This window comes from Micropterus dolomieu, linkage group LG13, assembly GCF_021292245.1.
Source record: "Micropterus dolomieu isolate WLL.071019.BEF.003 ecotype Adirondacks linkage group LG13, ASM2129224v1, whole genome shotgun sequence".
In the NCBI taxonomy this organism is placed as follows: Eukaryota; Metazoa; Chordata; class Actinopteri; order Centrarchiformes; family Centrarchidae; genus Micropterus; species Micropterus dolomieu.
Genome location: NC_060162.1, coordinates 23636227 through 23651061, shown reverse-complemented (window position 1 = coordinate 23651061; position 14835 = coordinate 23636227). Strand labels below are relative to the sequence as shown.

The 14835-nt window shown below is 39.3% G+C and overlaps 1 protein-coding gene and 1 long non-coding RNA gene across 7 annotated transcripts in view; one reads left to right on the top strand and one right to left on the bottom strand.

The window, feature by feature from the left end:
• Positions 1 to 14835, bottom strand: part of stxbp1a (syntaxin binding protein 1a) — a 39626-nt gene that overhangs the window by 15566 nt on the left and 9225 nt on the right. For all 5 annotated transcript variants that reach the window (XM_046066823.1, XM_046066826.1, XM_046066822.1 and 2 more), the window contains exons 2-12: positions 11237 to 11286; positions 9100 to 9181; positions 8927 to 9003; positions 8193 to 8271; positions 6283 to 6386; positions 2531 to 2679; positions 1866 to 1950; positions 1564 to 1694; positions 1287 to 1394; positions 1100 to 1160; positions 127 to 192 (exon numbers count right to left, since the gene is read on the bottom strand). In XM_046066823.1, the coding sequence (XP_045922779.1) occupies positions 127 to 192; positions 1100 to 1160; positions 1287 to 1394; positions 1564 to 1694; positions 1866 to 1950; positions 2531 to 2679; positions 6283 to 6386; positions 8193 to 8271; positions 8927 to 9003; positions 9100 to 9181; positions 11237 to 11281 (987 nt within the window). In that variant the 5' untranslated portion in view covers positions 11282 to 11286. The remainder of the gene's footprint in view (positions 1 to 126; positions 193 to 1099; positions 1161 to 1286; positions 1395 to 1563; positions 1695 to 1865; positions 1951 to 2530; positions 2680 to 6282; positions 6387 to 8192; positions 8272 to 8926; positions 9004 to 9099; positions 9182 to 11236; positions 11287 to 14835) is intronic.
• On the top strand, positions 5226 to 13864 carry LOC123981728. 2 transcript variants are annotated; one of them, XR_006827817.1, is made up of 3 exons: positions 5226 to 5477; positions 5868 to 5977; positions 6066 to 6188. It is a non-coding gene; the product is annotated as an uncharacterized LOC123981728 (long non-coding RNA). The 2 variants fall into 2 exon arrangements; XR_006827816.1 differs by lacking the exons at positions 5868 to 5977; positions 6066 to 6188 and adding an exon at positions 13603 to 13864.

Sequence of the window (14835 nt, the reverse complement as noted above, 5' to 3'; positions counted from 1 at the left end):
GCTTCATACAGTCCTCAGCCAGCTGCAGATGAGTGGAGTACTGAAAAACACAAAACACGCAGGTTCAGCATACACATTTCTGGAAAACTCTCTCTCTCACACACACACACACACACACACACACACCTTGCTGAGCTCCTTTTGGTACTGAGGCATCTTCTTCAGCATCTGGGACAGGTCCCTCATTGTGGTCTGAAAACAAAAACAAAAGCTAAAAGTGTGATGATGTCAACATCAGGGCAAGATATAATAAAATAGACATCTAAATTATTAATATACTAGACCATAGACCATATTTATGTTGGATTTTCTAATGGCAGAACAACCAGTTGGCCACTCAACACTTGAAGAGTTTAGTTTAAGTAATTTATTCTATTTGGAAATAGAAAACATAAAGCTGTTCCTATTTGAAGTCTTGATCAACTAGATTTGATTGAATCTAATAATTCTGAATTAGAATCCTGTTTGTCCTTTTTGCTACAAATGTCAAACAGAAACAAAAGATAGAAACAAGAAACAGAAACCCCAGGATTCATTTAATTGCTGACAAAAGTTTTTTAATTAATTAAATTAAATACTGTTTACGTTTTCAGAAAAGATTTTACAAGTTGGGAAATAGTTTGCTTTCTTGCGGAGAGTTAGATGTACCTCTCATGTCTTTATGTTAAATGTGAAGCTACAGCCAGTAGTGAGTTAGCTTAAAGACTGGAAGCAGGGGGAAACAGCTAGCCTGGCTGTGTCCAAACATAATCTGTCTACCAGCACCTCTAAAGCTCACCATACTAATATAATCTCATTTATTTAATCCATCCACAAAAATGTAAAAACAAGTGGTGGTTTTAGGATAGCTTCCAGTCTTTATGCTAAGCTAGCCTAACCACCTTCTGATTTCAGCTTCAGATTTAATGGACAGACATGGTGGTATCGACCTTCTTATTTAACTCTCAGCAAGACAATGAATAAGCGTATTTCGCCAAGATATAGAACTGTTTCTTTAAAATGAGAAGTTGATCACTTCGCACCACTATCTTGTCAATACTGTATGTTCAGACTATACACATCATCTAATCAACATTTTCTGGTGCAGCTCCCTCTTCACCTTCTCCCCAGTGTTCATCCGCTTGCTGGCAGAAAACTCCTTCAACTGGCGTGTCACTTCCCTAATGACAAAACACAAACAGCAAAGGAGGAGCAGCAACACATGAGAGAAAGGTCGTCATAGCGCTTAATTCAGTATTCAAAGACTGAGTGAAGAGATATACAAGAGTATGAAAACAAGTACTCACTGGGACACCTCCGCTATGTGTTTGTGTCTCAGGCTCACCCACAGGTCATCGTCTTCATGCAGCAGAACCTCCTTCTCACGAGAGTCTCCGATGCCACTCGTCTCATACCTGAAGAAAAACAAGACACACATTCTGACTGAAACTAATTTAGGTCCACATTTGTGATTGAAGCTGATATGAATATCTTGTCCGAGTTTTAACCAACACCTTAATTAAAATTGAAACATAGCCCTCACAAGTAATCATTTTTCTGTTTTGTCATTTGTGTTTTTCATACTTGTACACATCGTTTTCGATGGGCAAGAGGTCGTAGCCCATGGCCTGGAAGGTGAGTTCATGCAGGACAGGAGAGACGGGGTCAAACGCCCTGTCCAGGATGATCAGCTGTGAGCGAGCCTTATCTGGACCCTACAGAGAGAAGGACAAACAGATACAGGAATAAAAGGTATAGCTATAAGATATAAAAACATACAACATGTCTTACATAATACATGTGATAAGTACATTCTCAGTAACAGACAACAGGTAAAAACAAAGCAGGAATATATGGCGACAAAAAAAGTATTCTTCTGAGCTTACCTCTCCCATAGTGGGGTCATCAGCCTTGTAGGCGTCCAGTTTGTCCTGAACCAGTTGGGCCAGGGTGGCATTGTCCTTGTACTCGCTAACAGAATGACAGACAGATGGATGGGTGGATGGACGGATATTGGACACAAAGATACACATTCAAGCAAGCAGATGAGCGAAAACATAAAGAAAAGCCAGAAAAAAACATTTTGATAACCAATACTTTTGGAAGCATTTGAGTGGCAGGCAGGTGTGTAAGACCTCTGTCCCTGCTGCAGTTCCCAAAAGGACACAGATCTCAAAGGGGGGAAACATTCATTTAAGCAAATATGCTGAATCAGTGCTCTAATAATTACATTTAATTACTTTTTTTAATTGATTGAGGTCTGTCAAGTAGTGAGAATGGACAGAGAGAGCTGAGCAGTGTAGACAGATAAGGGCAGGGATTACAGCTAAACAGATAATAAGTCAGCCACCGTTAAGATGACCCATCACGGCCGCTGTAGTTTTGATGTCTCCTGAGCTCGCTTATGAAAAGAAATGTGGTCTTTCAAATTTTCACACTTAGTAGTTTGACAAATGCAGGCCAACATCTTCACTGTAGCGCCCATGGTTAGCTTTAACACCTGATCTGTCCAAATATTTCCTTGACTTCTAAAATGCCCACTGCCGCTCACCCTCGGTATCTGACGGCAGGGTACTCCTTCAGGGTGGCGCAGAGCGTGGCCAGCTGCTCGGCCAGCCTCTCCATCACCGGGTTCTTCAGCTGGGTCTTATGTGGGCTGTAGAAACTGTGGAAGGCGTCTGCATTGTCCAGAGAGTACACCTGAACACACAAACATGCACACAGCGTAAACATTGCCTCAGCAAAACAGTTTCTTACCTACCTACTTTTGTTGATTTGATCTTTTCCACCTTCCAACATCCTTTTTTTATTTGATGTGCACAGTCTTTGTCTCAAAGAGTTGCTGCGGCTGACTGAAGCACTTTGTGTTTTTAAATTCATGAACAGATTCCACCATATAAAGCCTAATTATTGATCTGAACAGAGTTTCAGCATCATGTAGAACATGAACTGCTCTGTGTAAAATGCAGCAGGACACAGTGGACAGACAGCATGTTATCTTGCTGTATTAAATACAAGCTGGAGGTCTTGTGATGATATCAAACATAGCTGATTTACATATTCTCTCCTCTTCTGTTATCTTCTCTCCTTTGTGTTTATCCTCCTTGTCTTATCTCTCCTGCCGTTTCCTCTTGTTTCCTCTCCTTCTCTCGTGTCCTCATCCTCCTCGCGGTCCTCTCATCTCCTTTCTAAACCTCTTCTTTCCTCTCCTCTTTTCTCTCCTTGTTTCATCACCTGCCACCAATTCTCTTCTGTCCTCTCACCTCGTCTCCTGTTTAATTTCCTTGTTCCTCCCATCTCCTTTCCTCTTCCTGTGTCTCCTTATCTTTTCTACTCTTCTACTTTCCTCATCTGCCCTGTTTCCACTACATCCCTCCTCTTTCCTCTTTCATTTGTTTGTTTCCTATCCTCTCATTTCTTTTTGCCTCTTGTCCTCTTGTCCTCTTGTTTTGTCTCCTCTACTCTCCTGTCCTTGTTTCCTCCCCTTTTCTCATACATGCATCACACCACTCCCTCCTCCCACCCCATCTGTCCACGGTCACATGCTGCTCTGCAGAAGCGTCCCTTTGTTAGCCCGTCTACGATTGGCTACCACTTGCTGTGTGGATCCTGACTCATCCAATGGGGCGAGCGTATCAGCCTGTGGGCGGGGCAATGAGGCAGCACATAGCCTGGAGCAGAAAACCACTGACTCTGAATTAATCATAGTAGACAGGAGGGGAGTAAAGCATTGTGGGCCAAACAGCATCTTTATGAGAGAGAGAAGGATGGGCAGAAGGAGAGATGTGGAACATAGAAGGAGAGGAGGGGGGAGTGGAGGACAGGGAAAATTAAGAAAAATATGGTCGGAGGAAGGGAAAGAATAAATATAAATAGGAAGAAAAAATGAAAAGCTTGATGAGAGCCGTGAGCAGAGAGAGCACAAGCAACATATAAAAGAAGGGATGGAGAAATGGCGAGATAGAAAAAAGAGAAAACAGGAGGAGGAAAAACATGATGGAGGTAGGAATTTGGAAATATAGCAAAGGTGGAGAAGCAATGTGACAAATGTGAGTCTTTTTGGAACAATCTGGCAGTAAACAGAGTGACTGGTGAGTCAGCAGCATTATGCCAAGAGAGGGTTTTTGTGTTTCTCTCTCCTCCCTCCATCTCTTTCTATCCATCCCTGACTCAAACAACCAGTAACCTCGCTGTTACTATTCCTGTCTGTGTCCTTTCAGCATCTCTGTCCTACCACCTGTCTTTATCGATTTCCCGCTGCATTTCTTTGTCTCTGGTTTTTGCTAGCAAACAATAAATGTGAATCAACTTTCATTCATTTCCTGCTAAGAGGAGAAAATATGGAGCTAATTTCCTGCCAAGGCTTAAACAATCAAAACATGTTTTAAAAATGCCCTACGATTCACTTACAAACACAGTGTGGTTTGCAAAAACAAATAAAACATTAACAGACATGCATTTTGTTGTGGAAATATTTCACATAGTTCTAATACATCATGCTTCAGAAACAAGTACAGTCTTATGAGTACAAAAATATATATCCTACAAAGACAAGATAGTATCATGTGGCATTTGGCACAATGTTTCCGCTGTGATTGTTTCTTACAAATGTCCTAGTAATTCGGCAAACAGCAGGTGGCACTCTGAGTCAATTTAACTGCCAGGGGGGTTGAGCAGAGCAGAGGAGGGCAGATTGAACCGCCGCTGTCAGCCACTGTGGACAAGAGGATGACAGCTTTTTATATAATTCACCCGTTTAAATTATATTAACGCTTAATGTTATGCATGATTAAGGACGTGGCCGCTTTGACTGACAGGTGGGTGCCCTCTCAGGAGGCTTGCCGCTAGGTGGTTCAGCCACCAGGTCTTATTCAGCCTGCCTCAGCTCCAACTCTTTGCCCACTTTTGCATTAGCCAGAGTCAGGCACTGCCAAGATAGTGATGGCCGGCGCCCACATTGAGCTTCACAACGGCTCTTCAGCAAACCCTCAGGAAGGGTGCTGTGCTTTGAAGCCAATTTGACATAGTGGCCAAATCATGGAATTACAACTCCCAGCTCCGTGACGTGATGCACACCGGCCCCAAAAGACTTTTTCCCATAGACTTACATTGTTAAAGAGGTCATATTATGCAAATATTCAGGTCCATAATGTAATTTAGGGGTTGTACCAGAGCAGGTTTACATGGATGAATTTTCAAAAAACAACATATTTTTGTCATTCTGCACATTGCTGTAGCACCTCTTTTCAAGTTCCTATTGAGTTTATGGTCTCAATCGCTAGTTTCAGGTCTTTTTTAATACAGCATGATGTTCATTCAGTAAATTGTAGTCCCATTTAGAGGAAAATAGACCTTAAAGCAGAATATGCTTCAGGGCGGGATTATTTAAGTCGTTGCCATGGCAATCAGGCTCAGGAGTGATTCGTACCCACGGCACTGTGCAAATTTAAACAGTGGCGTTGAAAAGGTTATTAGGAGTTGGCGGTTCACTTTTTCTGGTGAGTACATTTAGTTTTAAGACTGTTGTTCGCTACAGAGAATTGTCAACCCTGTTAACATGACGGTTAACCTGAATTACAGATGCTAAACAAGTTAGCTAGCTCCATACACGGCCGAAAGCGTTATTTCCATTTTGCCTGTGTGCGCACTGTAGTTCTCTACATAGAACTCCCTAGAGAGGGAGTGGTGAATGAGTAATGATTTTTAGATACAGCACTGGTAATTTTAAACCTGTACCTAATGCTTTTGGCTTCATATGCCACTGAGCAGCTTTCATAGAAATAGACAGAGCCCTGCCTCCAACGCTGCATCCCGTTCTTTTATTACATCCATGCACTTCAGAAACGTATGGTTGACGGTCAAGGACATGATGTCTATGTTTTATACAGTCTATAGTCCACAGTGGCTGGCAGAAGCCTCTCTGCTCAACCTCTTGGCGCACTGAAATTGACTCATAGCGCCACCTGCAGTTGTGGGGAGCAAATTACTCAAGGCATTTGTGAGAAAATCCTCAGTACAATTAATCAATCAGTGTTTGTTAGTGATAGTAGTGCATTTGTAAAACATGTTTTTCTTTTGTTTGTTAGGTTATGGAAATTAGCTTCATAAGAAAAGAAAGGTGAATACTGGCAAGAGAGGGAAAACAATCCATGGTCCAGATGTGCACACGCACTGTTTTTGTCACATTTAAAAAGACATTTTTATGCCTGATTGTGTTTAAGACGTCTAAATCTAAATAAATGAATAATCAGCACAAGTGCTACCATCATTACACAAGACCATTATGCACCATTGGATATTTACCTGAGACTCGTAGGGCAAGAAGGCGATATTGATCTCCGTCAGAGTCTTGATGGTTTTGGAAGCGCGGCTCTTCACCAGCTCGTTGAACAGAGGATCAGGGCAGGCTTTAAATTGTAAATTAAATAGAATTAAAATCTAGGCATTTTTACGCATAGAGTTTCAATAACATCTTAAAATATGTCGTTTTTTTAAGGAACATTTGGTCATATTCGTGGGTAAAAACACCACTGAGTTTGCATTGTTGTTGGTGACATATTTCATTGACTGATGAAGTTCGTTAGAAAAACATGTTTACCTGCATTTTCTTAAGCATTCATCAAGTAACCTTTTTGACAGACAAGATTAGGGGATTCTCATCAACAACACATCCATCAATTGACAGGATGTAGCGGCAGATTCTATGAGCACCAGCTCACATTACAAAGTCATTTCTCACTCACATTTTCAATAAGGATAACTGTAGCTGTGCAATGCAATACAAGAATACTAAAAACTAAAACAGCTTCAAAATATGCCTTTTGGCCTACATAAAATAAAAAATGAGAGAAAACATCAATTCAAAAAAACAAAAATGGACAATGTGAGGACATGTGTGTACTGTTCATTCATCAAACTAACCAATTTAATTAAAGATGCACTCCCTGTTTTTGTTACATCTAATTACATACCCATTTCCTCCCTGCTGACTATTGATGTTTTGAAAGATAACTGTGAACTTACAAATCACTGTGAGCTGGGAGGAAACTGGGGGGATCTGAGGACACTATTGTGGGCTCTAACAAATTGTTGTGCATTCAAATATATAAAAACAAGACAAGAAAGCAGTTTATCTTTGAAAAAAAATGTTAGAAGGGGTCTTGAAAACAGCACTACCAAAGAAAACAATACAATAACACACTCAACAAAGTGCACAACTAAGCAAAGCAAAAAGCATATAACAAATAATCACAATTGATAAAAGTGTATGTAGATAAAATGTACGGAAGCCCTAAGCGGCCATTGATTCAAATATTTTTTTTACTTTGTTTTCCTGTGATAACAGGATAATTATCTCATGATCTCGAGATAACAAACCATAACTGAATACAAGGGTCAGCAGGTGCGTTTCTTTAAGATAATTTTGTAACAATTGGCTGAATCAGTAGTTAGCTCAGTTGGTAGAGTGCAGGACTTGCATCCCAAGGATTGCAGGTTCAGCCCCTGTTCTCTGCAAAAAAAATGTATTAAATATATTTATTGTTTTTGAATCATTCTCTTCAACAAAGTTGTTATGAAGATATTCAGGGGAATCCAATCACACATTTCCCAGAGCTATTTCAAAGGTTTGTCAGGAAATGTGCAGTTAAATAGATTCCCCTGAATGAGAAGCGGATGAATTTCCTCTGCCTGGGAATGATGGGGTGATGAGTCCATAGGTTGATCAATGTGAACCAAGCGCACACTCCAGCACGTGATTAATTGTGAGCATGTGAATCAGTCATCTTCATAAGAACTTTGTTTAAGAGGAATATAAATAAAGATTTTTTTAAAAGATGAGCCTTCCATGAAGATCAAACTCATAACCTTAAGACTACAAGTCTTGTGCCTTACCAACAGAACTAATCAATGACACAGAAACTACCTTGAAATTACCATTAAGAAACGTTCTTGGCAACCCCTGCGTTAAACTACCTTTTTGCTATCACGAGATCGTGAGAAAATGATCCCGTTACCACGAGAAAACAACAGTCGTTATCTCGAGATCAGAAGATAATTATCCCGTTATCATGGGAAAACGGAGTAAAATAAAGATATGAATCAATGGCCGCTTAGGGCTTCTGTAGATATGGATTCTGCAACACAAATACGTTTTAGAACACAAACAGTGTATTTCATACAGTGATGTTGAAGCAAGTCACGTTTATACTCACAGTCAGTAAAGAAAACATGGGCTGCCTTGTATTTAGTTGAATGAGGATCTTTAAAGTCTGCGATGAGGGTTTGGACAGACTAAGCAGAGAAACAGAATTAATCAGTGCATTAGACTGGAGAGTTCACTTGAGTGTGTGGACTACAGTTTGTATTAGTGTGTACAATCAGTGTGTGCTTTATTGTTAGGATGGTTTGATCAAAATGATGCTGCCAAAGCAGATTGACTTGAGCTAAATTAACAAATGACCACAGGAAGTAACATCTTTGCTGAACACGTCATGCAAATAAAGCTGAAAAAAAGACTCAAAGAGACCAAAGAGAGCAAGATCAAAAGAAATATTTACTTGGTGCGGGGGTGTAGTAATGCCATTGAAGTAGCAAAATATTGGAAACCAACACCTGAAAACACATGCTGAGCTTTTTAAAATGTGACTCCTCTTTTTATGTTTTAGATTTTTTCTTCTAAGTCATCTTATCAGACTGTGTATCATTTTATTTTCTGATGATTAATTTGTCCTCTGGCATTATAGTATACTATTTAGTAATGTGCAAATAATTTGTGTACTTTTCTATCTTAAGAAAATCAGTATTACTTATTATATTTTTGGTACATTGTTGGCCTTCTACAACTGCTTTGGAAATACTGTACTTATTAATTATGGTATTGACAACAAAGCTAATTTGAATTGGAAGGAGGGAGAGTGAGAGAAAGAGCGAGAGAGAGCATGCTTACCTTCTCTGTGGGTGTAATCAGGTAAATGGCCTCCAGGCTGGGAAGAGGCTCTCGTCGCTTGAGGATGTCCTCCACAACTAGAGAGGCAGAAACAGACATGTACACGGTTACAGAAGCACATGCACAAACAAACAGACAAAAGAGAAATGTTAGTTGTGACCATCGTTTCTTACTGGTGATGCCCTCTGTCATGATGTCTGTCATCTTACAGCAGGACGACAACATCCTCATGCTCAGTTGGTCCACAATAAGCGCCTGGAAACATTAAATACAACAGTAACTATACAAACAGTTTATTACTCACATTATTTGTTGCTAACAATAAAACTGTCTCATTAGTGATTGAGGCTTATTCAGTCACTCCCTAAATCTAGGCTTTAACTCTTTTCTTGTGGTCTTAGTTATTGTAGCTTTTCTAACGTGCACTATTGTGATCCAAAGACTTGAGCAAGAATCTATTTTTCTTCCACCTGAAAGATGTACTCTCATATGTTTTATGCATAGTTTGTGTCTTTATTTTGCTTTTTTCCTGTGTTTTAATATAATTTAGACAATTCGTAGCAAATTTGATTGATTGGATTATGTGGTACTCAGCTGCACTCAGCTCCTCAAATCATTATTCAAGACTGATTCAAGGGCATCAAAAATATTTATTTGGCTGTGCGTTGCTCCACTCATACTCACTTACAGAAATGAGTAATGCTTGAATTGAGCCAGTACTTCCTGGCACAGAGATTTGTGTCCAACTCTATACTGTTAATACTCAACACTGTGATTTTCCAAACAAAAGGTATACAGGATGTGATCAACATACGAATTGGGTTAATCAGCTCAGTTTTCTCCTCAAACTAGGGATGCACCGAAAATTCTTGGCCTAAGTCGAAACCGAATATAATGAAAAAAAACTTTTCCGAATACCGAACAAGTACATTCTCATTTTTGCCTTTTTTTTTACCATTGCATATGTGATTTTTGTTGCAGTGTTTCCCACAGGATTTGGAGAGACTATGGGGCGGGGTCTGAGGCCCGAGAGGGTCCAGTAAAGTAAATAACATGTGTCCATTTACTTTTAATGAACGTATGTAATATGTTTTATACTTTCTGTGAATATAATCCATTTAATCTTAATTCAATCCTTAATTTGAAAACCGGACTTTGTCACATGTGTATCCCCGATACGAGAACCATGTATGTGGTTCTCGTATCACGGAAGATGAAGACTTCACAGCCTCTCTTCAGGTAGGACTCTCATACTGCAAAACTTGTCTTTGTAAAGAGAGAAACTGACAGGATAAAGTCGCTAACCTGCCTGTCAGCTCACTCTAGTCCGTTTAGTGGATTTACCATAAAGCCTTAAATACATGTGCACTCGTAATTTAGGTGTGGCTACCTTAACCGTCTTCTCAGAAAGGAGTGACAGAAACGGGTCAGACCGTTTGTTGCCTTTTGTAAGAAGTCAGCCACAGATGGAGTGGATGTGCTAGGAGACAATTCAGTAGAACAGTGTCCGCAAACAGCAACTTCTTTCTCAGGCACTTTAAATGCTTCCAAAATGCTGACATGTCAACATAACTGTTTGGTAAAATTTGTGTTATCTAAACTAGGGCTGCAACTGAAAGTTACTTTCATTGGTAATTATGAAATGTCCTAAAGCCCAAGATGCCCGAAGTCCAAAGATGTAATTCCCAAACTCCCAAATATATATATATATATATATATATATATATATATATATATATATATATATATACTATCATAGAAATCCAGCAAATATTCTGAGAAGCTGGAGCAAGTGCTTGTTTGACTTTTTTGGTTACTTGAAGGATTAATCGATTATCACAATTGTTGCCAATAAATGTTTTTGTTGATTGACTAATTATTTAATTGACTTCTTGTTTTACCTCTAATCTTGACGCACAGGTTTAAGCAAATTATTATCTAAATACTGGACAGTGGGGGGAATTCTGTATCAGCCAGTCATAAAGCAGTTGCCAGTAGTAAATGGGTTAGCAGTTTTTTTCAGCAGAATATCAAAACATAAATAGCTCAAATAACACAAATACACAAGATATTAACTGTCTTACCAAAGTGGAGAAAAACAAGAAGAAGCTACAGGGTTTTGATTTGAACTAAGCTCTAAAATAGGTCACTTCACAAATTAGCGTGTCTGGGTGAAGATGTGTTAGTTACTCAAATATGATGATGCTGTCTTTGGTTCGTGTCTCGGCCCTTCACATCAGTGCCCCCCCTTTCTATTAGGCCCAGAGTCTGTTATTTCAGGGTATTTTCTTCTAACTTTGAGATTCTTACCTTCCATTCTCCCTTCTTCTTCACCTTCTTGATTACATCATTCATAATCTCTGTAAAAGAAAAGAAAAATAAACATTGTCAGCAATCGTCAGGAGGGACGCATGATGATCTGATGAGAAAAGATGTTTAAATACATTTTCAACAGTGAATACTCATAAACAACCCCCCCCCCCCCACACACACACACACACACACAAGGCCTCCCAGAGCTCAATGTCTCAGTTCCCAGACCCTGCTTGTGTTCAAGATGCAATTTTCGTTTGCCGAGGATAGTCTTCATAGACTACTACAATCAAACTAATAATTTAATAATTTTCAGTCTCTATTGAGTAGCAAAACTGTTTTGGTCATTTCAATGAAGAAGAATTAATAAAGAACAAGGAGCCAATAATGACAACGGAGGCATATCTTTATGTCCCAACTGCATATACTGATCATTCTAATAATGCTTTGAGTATAATCATAACAGAAAAATAAAGAAGATTATTGGATTTAGGAATGTTATAGTTCCACACTTTGATAATCACATTACAAGTCTTGCCATAAGATTTCATCGTCTTTATTAACGTTTACTTTATAGTTGCAGTAGTTTAAATTAGAGAAGGAGAGTGCTTATGTTTGCAAGTTTTGGTTGTATTAGCGCACCTGACTACAAATCCAACTCAACAAATAAAAACTACAGTGGAAACAACAGCATCATCCTGTGCCACTGGTTAACAGTAATAATGCACTTCCTTCACTGGAGGACAACAACATGCGAAAGTCAAACATAGCCTCCAACAAGGTTAATGACCACAGCTCTGCACCAGTGGAATAAAACCACTCGATGAGGAGTGAATAAAAACGCAGAGGCTGTCTGTCATCTCAGAGGAAAGATAATCCCATCCCACTGTGAGGTCACGGCACGATGGTCATGTTTATACCACCATACCGATATTGGCCTGATCACTGTGCCAACCATCTGCCAGCCGTACTAGGATGAATCCATTTAGGGTGAATTACTGTTTGACATCTTGCTGGATCGCTGTAAATGTAAACCGCTAAGCCCTTCGGCCCGACTACAACCACAGATACTGATGGATTACCACAGATTAACAAGGACTAGTACAAAAAAAAAGATTACAGGGCAAACATCAAATGAAGATCAGGCATGTGTTCATGTCATTCAACTTGTTTTCTGCCTACTTCACAAAACAATGATACAATGAAAGAAGGATACATATATAGCATGGAAGGAAGGGTATATAGATAAGATGGAAGAAAGGGTACATAGATGTGATGGAAGGAAGGGTTTATATAGATAGGATGCAAGGAAGGATAGATATATACCAGAGGTTCTCAAACTTTGAGGGATGGTTGAAATAGGGCCACAGAGAGAGAGAAACGAGGAAAAGAGGCTGCTGTTTGTGTTCTGAAAACACAAAGTTAGTTATTGTAGTTTTGCCCGTGGAATTGGCACATTTATCAACACAGTTAGCTGGAGCTGTAGCAGTTGTGAAACACATGCTCATGGAGGCAAACACTTCAATACCCTTAGTGGCCCTGATTGCTGCAGTTAATAGTTATTAGTTATTTGACATACTTTAAATGGTGTCAAAATGCTGACAAATTTTAAAAATGGACACAATGGCATCATTATACTTCCTGTTTAGATCCCCCCGAGAGCATGATTGAAACTTTCCAATGATTATCTGCCAGATAGATTCATTTATAGGTGTGATAAAACCCATTAATATCTACATTTTTCATGTTACTCTGTCACCATGGGGTGTTCATTTGAGGGGCCCACAGCATCAGACTTTCAAAACTTTCCTAAAAGATGGACAAATAGATAGATGAATGAGAGAGGGGTAGACAGATAGAGTTACTGTATATAACTCAAACCCTTCAGTTTTGCATGTGAATATAGCTCAAATTTATGTTGTTGAAAAACTACAGAATGGGCCTTTAAAAGCAGCCTACGTACCATATGACTGAAGTTTGACAGGGTGAATAATGAACCACTGACAGACATCGGCCTGCACCTCCTGTGAGTCAGAAGAACTGTATCTGACCTCCTGTGGGACAGATGAACTTAGAATAGTACGAATATAATTCACACTAAATGACTGAGAGATTCCCCGACTCAGCTTCAGTCTATTTCCAGCATCGTCTGTGTCCTGTTCTGTATGCTGCTGTGTCAGCATAATGGCAGAGCATATACAAACCAAAGCAACAAAACGCACATGGGTTTTTTATCTTATTAAGGACAGAGTACTTTGACTTTGGAGCTGGCAACAAATCTGTATTAAATGCTCAAAGTAACAGATGTAAAATTAAAGCTGGTTCCCTTTTATTCCTAAAAAGTCGACTTGTTTTTCATCCAGCAGCGCTCCAGGACGCAGGATGAGACACTTCTACGAACAAAGAAGCAGTGGGGATATCCGTCACTGTTTCCCCTTTCCTCTGCTACAGCGTTTCCTCTCATGTGCTGCAGCTTTTTTCAGATAAAAGCAACTCTAGTCACTGTCAAGTCAAGTGAATGCATATTTTTATGATTTTCTTAAGTTTCAAGATGTCACACTTATGTTCTCCAAGAAATGTTGATTGATGTTGATTAAAAATGTATCTTTCAAAAGGCTACATTCACACTGCATACTGTATTAAATCCTCCTCTAAAGGTGAAAACAACACAATGTTTGCAATCCCTGTTGGTCAGTGAAGGCATACAGTTGAGAATTTAACTTAATATTTTATTGGTACACATATGTGTGAAAAGAATGTCAGCTAGCAAGCAAAGTTAAAGCTTTACTATGCAAAATTTTAACATGAACAATGAATCAGATGATCAAAAAGTGCCACTTGTAATGACAAACCCACTGAGAATTATGACCCGACCCACTTTAGCATCTTTTAGCTCAGTGATCTAGTTTTCTTGTTAACCCCACAGCTGTTTTCAGCAAATAAGCTCTGATAAACTCACTGTACACAAACCTGTCCAGCACCAAATGGCAGAAAGATAAAGCTGGTGACTAGCTGTTAGCAGTTAGCAGCTAAATAGACAGGTATTTTTTTCAGGAGTTGGTAGAGACCAAACCAGAGCTATGTGTTTGTGTCATGTGGACACAAACACGGATCCAAATGAATCCTAGTGTTGCTCAATGTCAGCTGAATTTATGCTCAGCTTGCTCCACAACCCCCACATGGTTAAACAAAAAATGTATGCAGCTTTAAGGTGAATCATTTTCGGAACAAAAAAGCCCCTACACCCACACAGGTGTTTCCACTTAATCTACCTGATTATATCTCAGGACTGTGTGATCATGTACAAATGACACTTGATCTCTCTGACTCTGTTAACGTCATTGTATCTGTTTGGGTGGGACATAGTTTTATCATTCTTGGGTGCATGGCGTTTAGTGACCTCAACATACAATAGCTCTGCATCAGCTCTAACATCAACCGGAGTAAAAAAAATAGCAACCTGAATTTCACATCATTTTGTCTGTATAGTATAAACTAGACTGTTTAAATAATGTGCAACTGCAGTAATCGTATGAAATCTGCCACCCAAACTATTTTACTTTTTGTCTTCAGAAAAGAGTTAAGATTTAAACGAT